The sequence below is a fragment of the Colias philodice genome, chromosome 8 (assembly GCF_061535455.1).
Source record: "Colias philodice isolate Cphi_HAF_F1 chromosome 8, ilColPhil1 Martin Lab GWU primary, whole genome shotgun sequence".
Classification (NCBI taxonomy): domain Eukaryota; kingdom Metazoa; phylum Arthropoda; class Insecta; order Lepidoptera; family Pieridae; genus Colias; species Colias philodice.
In genome coordinates, this window is record NC_143093.1 from 8,471,421 (window position 1) to 8,487,176 (window position 15,756).

Genomic DNA, 15,756 nt, shown 5'->3' on the forward strand with positions numbered 1-15,756 from the left:
AGATAATACATACACACACATATTAAGAAAAAACACTATTTTTAACGTTCATGATATTTTTGATGTCATTTTTGTTATTTAAACTAGTTAAAAAACAGTTTAAAAAAGTTCTGTCTTGGACGTCCGTGTGTCTGTATGTGCGGATCCTTTTTCGTGTTAACACGATAGCGACCGAAATACTTTACTAATCGAGTCTTTTTTTTTCTCTTACGCTTGAGTATGCTCAGGAATAGAACCCTTTCATTTTTCAGGGTCTGATTCGATGTGGTTTAATTGTTATTAAATAAACAAAAATAATAATTAATAAATAATTATTAACAAAAAAAATATGAGGCGTGCACTTTTGGATTTTCCAAATTATTTTATTATCTACTAGCGTTCCGCCCCGGCTTCGCCCGTGGTACCTACATGTTTAAACTATCCTATCTCTCAAGTTGTATCGAACTGCACATGGTGTGCGAATTTTATTATAATCGGTTAAGTGGTTTAGGAGTCCATTGAGGACAAACATTGTGACACGAGATTTATATATTATGTATATATGTATTAAGATGAATGATTTCTTGATAAATTAAATATCGAAGTATGTATTTTTATACTGGGAATCACGCTTCTTCATTATGTATTGACCGTCTTATTAGAGTAGGTATTCCTTTTTATTTATAAGTAATGTGTGTGAATTCAATTGTGTTAGAATTTTTATTTCAGTCATATTTCAGTTACATTTACTTGTGGGATAAGGGTTTTAAAATAAAATCACAATATACAAACCAACATTTACTTAATATTATAATGATACAATGTAGTCACGACCTGGTTCCGTACAAATTACGACAAAATATTTATTATCATCTAATAATTAAAACCCCAAATCAATTTGAACTTAAATGTATAACAGAAAAGGTCTTAATTTACTTATATGTACAACACAAATTTTGAAATAATACAATTTAGACGCTTACGTTTAAAATATTATTTACAAACACAGAAAACTGCAACAGAATGGTTATTTATTTTACGAATAATTGAGTAAATAGATAAGACTGTATTTATATGGAAAATAAGGCAAAATTATAAGTATGTACATAAAAAAAATACTTCTAGATGTATCACAGGAAATAAAAGGGTTTCCACAACATATTTTGATATATCAGAAATAATATGAATTCATAACTTAAAATAGTTCTTCTTAATATATCGATATAATATGAAGAAACAAGATGTATTCTTGCTACGGTGTTTTTACAAGATAAACAATAAGAAAATTAACATGGAATATATAAGTGCCAGGTCAAGTAAATTAAATTAATATTTAGTGTATCTTCGAAAACATAAGACAATTTATACATTACAAATAACTTAATTATATTAAGCAAACATTAAACCTTACAAAAATACATGCTTAAAAGTAGATTTCTATTATTAAACATGCTTTGTAGGGTGTAAATGTGTTTAAAAAAAAAAAAGACGTGTGGCACTCGGGGACTGCCGCGGTAAAGCTATTGCATGCTATGCCTTCAAGCCACACCTCCGAGCCCGTCGGAGTGGGGAGCGTGAGGTTTTTTCGTTACGGAATTTCTCGATTCGGTCCCCGCGCTCAAGGCCCGCGATATGCAATAGCTTAAAAACAAAATTTAAAAATTTATGACATTGAATAAATTATTGAAGATTATGGTTATTATTTTGGTTTATCTAATAAAGATGTAAAAACAACAGTATTCTATAGTGTAATTTTTACATAATTTGTTATATTTTGTTTTACTGAAAAGAAAAGCCTATCTAACAACCTAGGCAATCATATTTTACTTTGTGACCTTTTTTTTCATACTTCTCATAAAATTTTAACCAACACATAAGTAAGGAAAAACTATTGATCTTTTTTTTTATAATTTAAAAAGTAGATATAATTTTAACATAGAAGAACACAAATACTCATGACTTAAAGGTTAGATGAGGCAAGATTTTAAATGATACATATTTTTTAAACATAAAAATTTTGTTACACTAATACTGAAATAAATTTAAATATGTACTTATAAGCCTTTTTTGTATTTTTTATAATTACACAGAGTACAGAAAATCAAGAAAAATCAGTCATAGTTAAGCAAATTCATCACACAATACAATTTACATAATAATTATTATTAAAGCTTTTTATTATTATAATTTTGAAATCAATAATTCGTAGAGATCGAACATAAACTTTCCGCTTTTTACTTTACTTTAAAAAGTATTTAAAAATCTTTAATTCAATTCGGATCTTTATATTATTTTTTTATTAAAGATTAAAAAAAGATTTAACTGAAAGAGTCCCTTCATAATATAGAGCAGGCTCCAAGGAGATGTTCGTTTGCATAAATAGCGGACCTAAATCTGACTTCTGATATATATTGTATAGATCCCAGACATCCTATAGACAGATGTTGCCAACCAGTTTTGTGGTCCCCTTCCCCGCACCCCGGTAATTAAATATGGCATACAAAGAAAAAAATAAACATTTCCAAAACATGCCGCGTGGGGTATCAAATGAAAGAGCTTATTGAGTAGATCACGAATATATAGCATACTATAACATTTCTTTCACTTTCTCTAAGATTTTTTAGAAAATTTACGAAAATGGTCCATTTTTGAGTTAACTTTAAACCACTATAGATTGAAAACTCATGAATATATTTTTTAAATTATTATTTTAAATAATTAACAATAGTCCATTGTTTACGATGCAATAGTTTGTAATAAGTGAGCTATATGTATGTGGTGGATTTGATGACCCCACAAAATGTTTTAAATTGCAAGGCGCAACTTTCACTGAAGTTACCGATTTGAAATTTAATCACACAGAGGCTGATTCAAGAATGTTCTGCCATATTGCAGAGATAATTATTCTAAGCCCTGACACCGATATTTTTGTATTAGGCCTTTATTTCTGGCATAAACTTGAAAATATACTCGCCATCTTTGAATGCTCCCCCACTCCCCCATGCAACTATTTCACTGTACGAACTATTGAATCGTAAACAATGGACTATTGTTAATTATTTAAAATAATAATTTAAAAAATATATTCATGAGTTTTCAATCTATAGTGGTTTAAAGTTAACTCAAAAATGGACCATTTTCGTAAATTTTCTAAAAATCTTAGAGAAAGTGTAAGAAATGTTATAGTATAGCTATATATTCGTGATCTACTCAATAAGCTCTTTCATTTGATACCCCACGCGGCATGTTTTGGAAATGTTTATTTTTTTCTTTGTATGCCATATTTAATTACCGGGGTGCGGGGAAGGGGACGACAAAACTGGTTGGCAACATCTGTCTATAAGATGTCTGGGATCTATACAATATATATCAGAAGTCAGATTTAGGTCCGCTATTTATGCAAACGAAACTCCACTGAGAGTCCGGTCTAATATGGTTACGAACAGATTGCCAACCATTGTGAAATTACTCATTATAATTTTCAATAAAATAATGCTGTACATAAGTATTATATTTCATTAAACGAATAGAATTTCCGATCTTATTACATCAAATACCTTAAAATTTATTATGGAATATTAAAACAGACTAAGTAAAATTGAAACAAAATGTACTAGATATTAAAAATAGTAAGGTTTTATCAAATTATTTCACCCATCCTTGGGCATTAGGAACAAAATAATGTGACTGTGGCAACACCTAGAATTCCTTTAAAATTACGTGTGAAAATATGAAATGGTTTCTATCTACAAGCGCGGACACTAATTTAATTTACGATTATTAAGAATTATTAATAATCGAGCGCCCATTCGTTTTCTTGCAAGAAGGCGTCTACAACTTCCTTCATAGTGAAGTTAGGTATCAATTGATCTGCTGTTAACTTCACACGAGTGACGGGATCAAAGTGGCCGACACGCTGGAACAAAAAAAAGGTGAGGGTAGTCGGAAAAATGCAGTTTGTAAATACGAAGGTTACATAGAATTACCATTGATTGCCACATAATTTTCATAGAATTATTAAATGAAACAGAATACTCAAGTTCTTTGTACAATTAAGAATTTTGACCTTTAATAAACTTTATTCTTTTAAATTCACAACAATTTTGAGAAATACTGATTTTCGTTTTGAACGTCCAATTTTCATACATAACTGCTAGGAAACTGATTAATAAACGTTTAATATTTTAATAAGTATTTACCTCGAGGTGTTCTTCAATATCCTTCTTCTCATATGTGATACCGCTCGGAGTGATCACCGGCTCATTTAAGATCTCAAAGCTGATTTTACCGCACAAATAGTCTGGGACGTCGCGTTTCTGAAAACAATACATCCATACTTAATATTATAAATGCGAAAGTAACTCTGTCTGTCTGTCTGTTACGCAATCACGCCTTAACTACTGAACCAATTTGCATGAAATTTGGTATAGAGATATTTTGATACCCGAGAAAGGACATAGGCTACTTTTTATCCCGGGAAATAGGATAGGTTTTATCCCGGAAATCCCACGGGAACTGGAACTATGCGAGTTTTTCATCTATTGCTATACAATTCTCGTATAAAAATGTTAGTTACAATACTCCTCCGAAACGGCTGGACCGATTCTCATGAAATTTTTTGTGCTTATTGGGTAGATCTGTGATTCGCCAACATCTATTTTACATAACTGATAAGAGTACCTAAGGCAGAACCTTGCCGGGACAACTAGTAAATGCATAAACATTCTCAACGGTCGATACAATCTTTTCGTACCCATTTTATTGCGATTTATTGTTTTCGTATTATAATGCAGTCTCATGGGGATACGTGCATATGCAAGTGAACTTCATTTGACTTGTAAATTGCATTCTGAAGTATTTATAGAATGTTGTATCTTTTTGCATTATATCTTAACCCATTAAAATTACGACTATCAAGGACTCACGAAAAATCAATTAAATACTTCAAATAACTCCTGTCAAATAAGGGTCTATGTTCTTCTACGAGTCAAGTTTTAACAATCATCTTAGTAAGGTTGATAGCACAATGTGTAATTGTATTTCTAAGGTAGAATATAGTATCATAAGTGATTTCATACTGCGTTAACCCCCTTCAACTTTACATTATTTAGCATAACAATGGTGTTTCCTCACATATTGTGTCTTTATGTGATAAAATAACATTATTATTCATCTTATAGTAAGTACCCAATACATTAAAAAGTTATTAACATTTTGCAATGGACAATACATTTATTAGAAAATAGTGAGTAGGTTAAGAAGATACGTACATACAAGAATTTTTTAAGGTCTTTTCATCTCTACTGTCTTCACTTGTTCAACTGTCTGAACCCAGCCCTGCCACATTTTTTATTTACAACGGGAATCGAACCCAGAACAACCCCGCAAATTTAATTTGAGGTATACACTGCGTCAGAAACCTTATTTTTATATCTAATTCCACATCACGAACATTCCAATCCTTCGTGACAAAATCTACGTAACGTGGCTATATCTAACTGAATCAATATAACATCTTACCCTTCGCCGCTCGTCGATCTTGGAGAATAGATTGTTCAACTCGCTACTGTAGTTATTCTGTAAATATACATAGGTATTATATTTATAACTTAAACCAATTACCGTCGCATCCCATACGTGCCTCTCCTTATTTTTCCATATATACCATATTATACCTATAGAACAAAAAACCCGGCTAATGAATTAAGTCCACGCATCCTATAGTAATGCTATGACGTCACAATGACGTCATAATGGGATTATTCCTTTTGTGCGTGAGGTGGCCTGATGTATGGCCTTAGGAACATCTTATGCCTTCTGTTTTTAAACCTTATGACATAACGTTCCAAGATTAAAATGTTGTTGCGTTTGTATCTTAATCTATTTATTGTTATGTTTACAACGATTTAGTTTAAGATGCGTAAGTAAATCTGCAAGGTGAAGACGTTATGAGAAATGAATAGATTAAATTTTATTGTAGGCGGCATTTGAATCGGCTTCTTTCTTTTAACTATAGCAATCAGGGCCTAGTAGGTCAAGCCTCGTAGGCCACGGTCGAAGCGCCTCAGCGATATGCCACAAAATGATAAAGAAAGTAAATCAATTCTTTTAAAGAGAATTTCTAATAATGCAAAAGCAGGAATAAATTATTTATTTAACCGCCTATTCTAAATGGATTACTTTAAACGATTCAATATAAATTGTAAAATAATTAAAATCATTTGGCGCCAAATATCCGGTATATTTGCCGCCAAATTCTTATTCGTAAATTTATAAAAAAATGTAAAATCAAATCAATAAAACAATTCCCTATTTATAAATAATTAGTTACCAATATTTTATTGTCTACATTTTAATGACTCAGTTTGTAACATTGAACACTACTTAAATATATTTAGTTTTATTACAAGGCCAACGGAATTATTACTTCTTCAGTCCAATATATCTTGAATTCTTAGCTACTTATATATAAAGACATTTATTAAATTTACGTTTACAATACACTAAGAACTCAATCCATACTAATCCATACTAATATTATAAATGCGAAAGTAACTCTGTCTGTCTGTCTGTTACTCAATCACGCCTAAACTACTGAACCAATTTTCATGAAATTTGGTATGGAGATATTTTGATACCCGAGAAAGGACATAGACTACTTTTTATCCCGGAAAAATAACGCAATCCCGGAAATCCCACGGAAACGGGAACTATGCGGGTTTTTCTTTGACTGCGCGGGCGAAGATCGGGCGGAAACCTTAGTAACTTATATATTCTATATAAAAAAAAAAACATGCTTTAACAATAGAATCATCTAAAAGAAAAAACTTTTTATTGTTCTTATTATTCAGGATAATAAGATAAACTCATGAAGTTATTGTATTGCCACCGGTTCTTAATAAATGTAAAAAGTTTAATTTATATCTATTAACAAGTCAATAACTGCGTTAAAAACAACCGACTTCAAACTTGCACTTGCAACATTTACAAATACAGACAAAAATGCTCATAAAATAAAAACTACTGGGCCTATCCGAATTTTTAATTTTTATGGGACCAATTCGACACCATCCCGCATCGAACAAAAAAAGAATCACGTAAATCGGTTCAGAAACCACGGAGTAATCGGTTTACATACATAAAAAAAAAAAAAAAAACATACCGGCCGAATTGATAACCTCCTCCTTTTTTTTGAAGTCGGTTAAAAATGGGCCAAATTTAAGTCTTAATGAGTAGGTTACATACAAACATACAGTCCCCAGCTAATATAAGTATGTTGAAAGTTTAAAAAGTAATGTATACTCACACATTCCTCTTCAGCCTTTGTAATTTTTGTAGATGAGTCTTCCTCATTTAGATTTTCTAATTTAATTGATTCTATTCTACGCTGTAAGTCTTCATTTATTAACCTGGAACAAAATGGGTGATGTTTTATTTATTTATTTAACAGTTTAATAGTTGTAAAAATAGGAAACCTAGAACAACATACAAATAGAACAGAGTACAAATAATTTGGCGGCCTTATCACTTAATAGTGATCTCTTCTAGGCAACCACGGTAAAAGGTAACAAGCATAAAGATCACTATGAGATGTTTTAATTTTGTATTTTAAATTTTAATCTATTAAGGAAAGGAAATAGAAAATAATTTTATTGAATTGTTATCTATTTAGGAAATAAAATGGTAAATAACTCTACTTTGCTTCCTCGGTTCCTTGATCATACTATTATGGTATGGTAATCATTTTTTTTTATTGTAGAATGGATAATTTTACTCATTAACAGGAAAGCATTAGATTTGCATTGCATGGACTTGTTTTGTATCTCTTTTTTAATAATAGTTGTGAGTTGAACTCCTTGAATGCTGATGTTACGGGCAACTTGATTAACTGGGCTTTATTAATCGTGTATACTGCTTTTAATCCATTAATTCGCAACGCCTCACCAAGGCATGGAGACTAGGGGAAAAATCTCTACCTGTACTTTCGAATTTTCATCTGCACTCAGTTGGACAGCTTACAAGTGACGTCATAGTGCTGAATCTTATTATTTTATGCTCTTATATCATTCTAGATAGGTCACCTGGTGGTTCAAATGACCCATAAATTTTTCTACATGGGCCCGTAGTCAACTATTGCAACTATTTGAATGTAAACAATATGGTTTTTCGTATGAATTCAATTGCTTTATTTGTATTTTTTATCTATTAAGCCTTTGAAGAAATGGCTCTGCTGTGTGGTCATAGTAAGACTTTAAGTTATGAAGATTAAAAAAAAAATTACTTTTTAAGTAATGTTTTTACATCTTTGAAGCTGAAGAGTTTATTTGTTTGAATGCGCTAATCAAATCGAACTACTCGTCTGATTTGAAAAATTCTTTCAGTGTTAGATAGCCCATTTATCGAGGAAGGTAAATAACATTATGGGCTATATATCATTACGCTAAGACCAACAGGAGTGGAGCCACGCAGGTGAAACCGTGAAGCGCAGCTAGTTATAAAATATCTAAATGTTTATTGAGTAAACAATGTGTTTCATCAACATGCTAACTAAGTGCTCTAAAATATGTAATGCTTTTCTTTGTTTGTATTTCTTAATTTGTACAATAAAGTGTTTTTATTAATTTAATCTTAAATATTTGCTTACCTATTCAAATATGTCTGTAATTCAATTTCCTGTGATATTCTCTTTTCTTCTTGTACATTCCATCGTTTCTTCCTCGCAATTCTTATTTGAGCAGCAATGTCATCACCAAAGTTCAATTTTTGTTCACGAGCTAAGTCATTGGCTGAAAATCAATATAACGTTTAATTCTGTTTATTATCTTAAAATAATCTTAAGGAAGTATAATATGGAAGAAATAATTAATGTTGATAAATAATTAAACACAATGGGTAAAACTGTAAACAACTATGTTGTTGTTATAGTTTATGAAATAAAATATTAAGCATCTATGTTAGTTATTTATATAAATAAATAATAATAGTTATCAAAGTATATAAAATTTATTTATGAAGTTATATAATAATAATCCAGTTTTTTAAAATTTTCTACAAAAATATTTGTAAACAAACAAAAATTCAAATTGGCTTCAATGATTATTTTTGAATTGAAACCTACCTCTATGTAGATGTTTAATAGCCTCATCGTAACACTCCAGCTCAACTAGCGCCTGTCCTAAGAAGAAGTGTCCCTTTACTTGATTACTATCTATGTCTAAAGCCCGTCGACAGTCCTGGCAAGTGGCCTCCCATCTCTTCATTTTCAAATGGCATAATGCGCGATTTGTAAAGTATGTCGCAACTGACGGGTTTTTTATCTACAAAACCAAAACACTCTCAGAAAAATGTTTACATTTTAAATTTATACAAGATCATCGTCAATGTTTATCTTATTGGATAAAATCAGGCAACATCCATTCAACCGTAACAATTACACGTATATATTGGTAGGTGAATACTTACTATGGCTTTCGTATAAAAATTCATAGCATCCTCGAAACGACGTAGGCTAAAAAGTCTATTTCCTTGTTCTTTTAGCTCCTTGTCGGTCAAATTTGCAGTAGAATACATATGCTTACTCATTTTTATATGTTAATTTCCAAACATACGAAAACTAAATCACCGATTTCATTATATATTTTATAAAAATAATACTATGTTGTTGTAGTCTCTTTGCTCAGCAAGTTTGTACGATAGAATTATAAATCTAACACGTCTAGTTTTCTGTTTCAGAAAATAATTTTTATCAACTGACAGTAGACATGGGTAGGTAATGCGTGTAATAGTACAAAAGTAATATCACTTTGACACGTAATGCAACATCACGCATTACGCATCAGTTACAAACATCACTCGCATCACTCACTTTTTTTTATTTTGTTTTACATTTGCTTGCGTTCATTACAATTATTAACAAACAACATAAAGTACGTGGCCAAGTATGAAGGAAAATCAACTACATTTTTTAAATATTTACTTAAATTGTAATTTTACGATATGTAATAACTAATAAGTATTGCAGTTATTATTGCTATTTTTCAATATGATCTATAATACTTCACATATCACCATTAATATAATAATATAAACATTATAATATTATTAATGTCATCATTTCATTAAAAATCGATCGGGTAATGTGTGATGTTACGGAGTAATATCACTTCCGTAGAAGAGATGCGTGATGTTGCATTACTTTTTGACGTACTGTTTTGCGCATGTCTAACTGACAGGCAAGGCAACTGCGGACATATTTTACAGCCCATGACAATTTTGACATAAAGTATTGACATTTGACAGTGACAAATCACAGATGGCATATATTCGACCTCGACTGTCTGTAATGCAATGTCGCTATAGAAACCTAGAGTCTGAATTCAGAAAGCTTCTAATTTTTCCAAATTGAAAATGTGTGGCGTGCTTTCAGAATTCCGTATCGAAAAATTCAATGAAGTGGCAATGGTTTTATTTTTGTTTATTTTACGGCTAAGGTCAGCCACATACTAATGAAATACCTGTCTATAATCATATTTTCAAATTATTCATTATCTATCGTTAAAGTCTCACATATCTTAAAAATGACCTTATGACCTTATTTTTCAAAAATTGGTTGTATGCATAGAAATCTAAATAACAAGACACATAGAAGTGCTAAAATGTCATAATTCGTATGAAAACCGCTGTCGCCAAAATCAACACATTCAAACCGAAAGCTAAACAGTACACACAAGTAAACTATGCCTTTTATTGGACAGCTTGATTTTAGTGAAAACTAACTTATCTATTAAATTAAGCTTTTGAATATGTATCCTAACGCACGAATTTACGGTTTATTTTAGAATAACATCCCTAAGTATATGAGACTTTTTGCTCCAATACGAACAAACGTGATAATAAAAATGGTCGACTGTGTCATTCATTGTTATTTCGATTACTATGGTGACGCTCGTAATACTTGTAAATATTCTATAATTTTAAGGAAAAACGGCATTATTTCTAAAAAAAAATATTTTCCGATGAAATATTATTCCTTTATAAGTATAATTACAACTTGTGGAAGAATTTCCGCAATGGGAATTGCTGAAACACACCATGTATACACTCATACGTCTCCAGAGCAACTGAACAGTGACGAATGCACTGGTGTTGTGCAAATCACCTGAGTGGCGACAAGGTCACGCACGCTTACGACTTCTAGTGTCTTGTTATTTAGATTTCTATGGTTGTATGTAAAGTCTAAGTACTTACGATAGTTGAACGTGACAACGTCCGATTGTGCTTCTTTGTCGCTCGGTTCCGCGCTCTCGCTTACACTTCAAGCCTATGGAACGCCTCAGAGCGAGGTAACGCCGCATGAGTCATGTTTTTCGTGCGTGCAGCCGGCTTTATCGAATTATAAGACGTTGTCACGTCAAAAATAATTTACTATATGCAATTTTACAGAAATACGTCGAATCACGCGTGGTAGGGATAAGAAAAAGATGGCGCGTAACGGAAAAATGTCACGCGTAAAAAATGTTACACTAAATTTTTTTTCCACACCTGATAAAGAAGTTTCACTTCAAAAATTCAGGATCACAAAGTTATTACGCTATCTATTTTTACGCGATTATAATTATTTAGTGGGTGTGTTTGTGTTCTCTCTATAGAATTAATGTGTGTAAAGATTTGTGTTCTTGTTCACCATCTTAAATTTATATAATATCCAGAATACACATCGGACATACTATCAGATCAATCTGAAAATTAAGATTCTGAAAAATCTGATTGTGTGGGAAACAGTGAAATTGTACATGCATTTCTGTGTTTTCTAAATTCAAAGACAATTCCGCTTTAATCCCACAAAATATGCAAAAATCTTCACTTTACCTGAATCAATAAAAATGCACAATAGGTATATAATTATGTTTAAATAATAAATAAAGAACATACTGTAATTAGAGCTTTAATTATAATTCAAAAAGGAAACTGGTAAGATGGTATCTTTATCACTGGATAAAGAATTGCAAGATCTTTATTTTTCCAGCTGTAACGTTTATTTTCTAAGGCCTTGGTGGCATGTCTGAAACAAGCAAACTTAATTATTTATCTGTAGTATATTACTTGCTCTGTGACGTACTACGGTTATCTGTTTCATCTCTTGCCGCCAAGGTACGAAAAAAATATACGACGTTACTTAAAAAAATGATTTTCTTAGAGATATTCTGGAACTCACTTTAGAGTTGGATCCACAATGAGAGGAAAATCCAAAGGAACATTCAAATTGTGAACCAAAAGAGGACAAGGAAAGTTTAAATCACCTAACGGTAAGATTCCTTCAGATTCCTTTCTATTCTGAAACAATGAAAACAATAATACAACGTCTACCTTCTTTGTAAAAAATGATAATTAATTTAGTTTATGATAGAATTAACGATAATTTGAAATAATAATTTGAGCATAATGTAATGCGTAGGTTCTATAAATCTGGTTCACATTTAAATAATTATTATCAGCCCATAATATAATATAACCGACAGTAAGGTACATAATATTGTTATAAGTACAAGTATTTACTAACGTCGTGGCCGACCAATTTTTTGCGCAATTTCAAAATGTTTGAACACCATTTCCACATGTTTTCATCAGCAGCCCCACGTTGATCCAAACGCTCGTGAAAATCGAACATTTTTCGAATTGGTTTAAGGGTCTGAAAGAAACAAAATCAATGAAAATATTTTATTTAAATACTTATAATACCTAACTATATCCTAATATTTGTTCTCAAATTAGATTATGTTATCATCAAAATAAAAAAAAGAATCCTTGCAATACATTTGAGCGTCATAATATGATTGTGTGTCTGCCATCGTAAACGGATAATTATAATTTTATATGCTTTGAAGGATTTGTACGTAAGTATGATAGAAACAAAGTAAATCCACTTACAGTTGGTGGTGGCCTTTTCACCTGTTTCCTCCAATCGGCAATATTAGCCGATTTTTTGACTGGCTCTACACTAATTGGTGATGTTATATGATAGGTGTCTCCATCGAGCGTAGACGTATTTGTGCAAAGCTCAGACCCGCTCACCATGCCTAGTTCTTGGTCGTGACGTAGTATAATTTCCTAATAAAATTGTAAGTTTTTGAATTGTTTGTGGGACAAGTTTATCGTCCCTAATATCAGAAATAAAGATATTAATGCTTTCTTAGTAACCTATTTTAAGCAATTTAGATAAAATCGAACATTGGAATTTAACAAGTAATTTATTATGGTCGATTCAATCGTAATTTCAAACTAATCAAAGTAATAAAACGAAACGTGTTAAAGTAAACACGTCTACGACAAACAATTATTCAGTAACGAAAAAAATATAGTAACTAATATACCTATGTAAATTATAAAAAAATACTCACTCGCAATTTTTCTATATCCATATTGATCTTTTGTCTAGCCAGCATATCGGCTTTGATCTCATCAAGAAGAAAAGCCCAATATCTGTTCACTCTTGATATTTCCGTATACTGCGTTTGAGGCACGTATAATAGAATACGTTTGGCAATGATTGCTGGTAGAAGCTGAATCTATAACAAGCCGAAAATTTTAATGTTTAAAGCTAAGTATTTTTAAATGAACGTTAAGTTCTTAGTTAGTAATGCCCAGTTTGTAAATAAATAGCAATCAAATGCATACAAAATCAACAGTTTCCAAACTTTCTGGCTTCGGTCTATTCACTTTCCAGATGGTCTTCTTGGTGCCATCTTTATACATCATTTGTAGTTCCTCCAGCTTGAAGCTATCTCGGAGTGATTTTATAGTAGAATTCCAAGTGGCCAGATTTATTTCCAACTGAAAATCGTAACATGTAAAGCTCACCTTTAATTTTTTTCTTGTGTATGCGTTGTTTATATGTAATAAAATTTTGGATAATATATCTACTATACAACCAAAGAACTATTAGAAAAACGTATTTTACCTCTCTTTGGGCTTGTCCAGGTAGTGGAGCTTGACTTGACGTATTTAATGACGTCTTACGACGCGGAGTTTCTTTTTTGACCTTAAAATATTTTAATGCATTATGATAACATTTTTTTTTATATACATTATAAGCAAAAATAACGTCATACCTATTTAATAAGACGTGTATGTTTTATTCATTTGATAACGTAGCTTAATTACAACGTAATAGACTTTACAGGCTTTATAGGCTTTATCTTTCTCCGTGGTTTCACCCGCATTGCTCCGCTCCTGTTGGTCTTCGCGTGATAATATAAAGTATATAGCCTTCCTCGATAAATGAGCTATCTAACACCGAAAGAATTTTTCAAATCGGACCAGTAGTTCCTGAGATTAGCGCGTTCAAACAAACAAACAAACTCTTCAGCTTTATAATATTAGCATAGATTTGAAATTACCTCAGTCGGAACAGCCTTTGACTTCTCTGCTGGTGGTTCATTCAAAACAACACAGTCCATCATGTCTTGTAACTGTTGTTGGCGATGTCTCTCAAATATCTGCTGGGCTCTAGTTAGTATATCCCACATAAGTGGACCACCTGATACCGTTAGTAGTTCAGATAGAACTAATGCTTGTTGGTCCTAAAATTTTAAAACATCATAGAGAGGAGAAATATGAACTATAGTGTGCCGTTATTTTTATGAAAGCTGAAAGTATAACAAGTACTTTTCTATCATAATAAAAATTTGTCCGGATGAGGGACTTCTTCAATTATTAGATTATTGTCATTAACTATACATAGTTATCAATATGTTGTCTATTCTGTTTTGTTGAAATCAATATTCAAATTATAATACTCACAGATTTCAGAGTCGAAAACCATTTGCGATCATTAACCATAGCTTCATTTAACATAGAAAGTGGCAGTACGGTTCTATTATTATCCAGAGGAATCTGATCATAACTACTCCAAATTTGCTTTCTACAAAGTAAGAAGAAGCTTTTGATAGACATAAACATAAATTATAAGTAGGTACGCTTTATACTTTAAAGCTTAAAATATAGGTAGTGCTCTTGTTCTTTAGTTTATTACATTACTGATAAAAATATCATTATGGCTTCATAGTGCATACTTACTCGCTTATAGAAGATATTGCATCTTTAGGCTTGCAATTCCAAATAGACTTCAGTAGAAGCGATAGAGTCCAAACGCTTTTAACATTTTCTAGCAATGTCATTAGGAAATGCATCTTATTCTTCCACGATATGCGCATGTACCAATATTTTGTAGTGAGAAGATGTTTACTAAATTCTATAGATTCTTCGTAATAGTCGTTTTTACCTTTAATAAATTTAGGTGACTAAATTTATATACTTACCACTAGGTATTTGATAATCTAGATTCTAGAGCAAGGACAATTTATGTGAATAAACTTGTTTTCTGTGTGCCTCGTATTGATATTTCGGCTCTTATTCTACTTTTACAATTTGCTTAAAATAATGAAAATTACCTGATATCATCTCTGTCAATATCAATTCATCTAATAAATGAACTTGTTTCGATACATCGGCAAATGTAGTCATATTATAATATGTAAATTTCTTTAAATTGCAAATATACAAAGTTTAAATAATAACAACAATTAAAAATTCATTTCATCACTGACATCTTAATATGACAAAAATATTTTTTAATTAGTTATGTCGTATTTTTTCTTTTACTCTATTAATGCGTATAGCCTGAATAATTTTGGTCAATAAATATTTTTCCCTAATGTTAGTTATCCATATTTGTTTTAATGTTAAATTATCCATATTTTGTAATAGAAAAGTAACATA

At 31.2% G+C, this 15,756-nt stretch overlaps 3 protein-coding genes across 3 annotated transcripts in view; all 3 read right to left on the reverse strand.

The window, feature by feature from the left end:
* Tsen54 (tRNA splicing endonuclease subunit 54) overlaps positions 1-15,756 on the reverse strand; it is a 150,458-nt gene that overhangs the window by 30,144 nt on the left and 104,558 nt on the right. The window lies entirely within an intron of this gene.
* Positions 765-10,220, reverse strand: STUB1 (STIP1 homology and U-box containing protein 1). Its single transcript, XM_089698419.1, has 9 exons — positions 10,206-10,220; positions 9,442-9,728; positions 9,098-9,296; positions 8,624-8,765; positions 7,286-7,388; positions 5,500-5,556; positions 4,179-4,295; positions 3,390-3,895; positions 765-2,301 (listed from the first exon to the last, which is right to left on the reverse strand). The coding sequence occupies exons 2-8, from the start codon at positions 9,559-9,561 to the stop codon at positions 3,770-3,772; spliced, it is 864 nt and encodes a 287-aa protein (XP_089554545.1). The 5' UTR covers positions 9,562-9,728; positions 10,206-10,220; the 3' UTR covers positions 765-2,301; positions 3,390-3,769.
* On the reverse strand, positions 11,935-15,501 carry LOC149486706 (uncharacterized). Its single transcript, XM_089697895.1, has 11 exons — positions 15,429-15,501; positions 15,055-15,259; positions 14,779-14,899; positions 14,376-14,558; positions 13,937-14,017; positions 13,654-13,809; positions 13,377-13,544; positions 12,907-13,086; positions 12,551-12,667; positions 12,194-12,312; positions 11,935-12,040 (listed from the first exon to the last, which is right to left on the reverse strand). The coding sequence occupies exons 1-11, from the start codon at positions 15,499-15,501 to the stop codon at positions 11,935-11,937; spliced, it is 1,509 nt and encodes a 502-aa protein (XP_089554021.1).

Excerpts from the sequence above, each read along its gene's own strand:
- STUB1 (XM_089698419.1), bottom strand. The coding sequence starts at position 9,561 with ATGAGTAAGCATATGTATTCTACTGCAAATTTGACCGACAAGGAGCTA. Across the intron at positions 9,297-9,441 it reads ATTTTTATACGAAAGCCATA|ATAAAAAACCCGTCAGTTGC; the intron begins GTAAGTATTCAC and ends TTGGTTTTGTAG. Across the intron at positions 4,296-5,499 it reads AGATCGACGAGCGGCGAAGG|AAACGCGACGTCCCAGACTA; the intron begins GTAAGATGTTAT and ends TATTGTTTTCAG.
- LOC149486706 (XM_089697895.1), bottom strand. The coding sequence starts at position 15,501 with ATGACTACATTTGCCGATGTATCGAAACAAGTTCATTTATTAGATGAA. Across the intron at positions 13,087-13,376 it reads TGGATATAGAAAAATTGCGA|GAAATTATACTACGTCACGA; the intron begins GTGAGTATTTTT and ends CAATTTTATTAG. Across the intron at positions 12,668-12,906 it reads TGAAAAGGCCACCACCAACT|ACCCTTAAACCAATTCGAAA; the intron begins GTAAGTGGATTT and ends TGTTTCTTTCAG.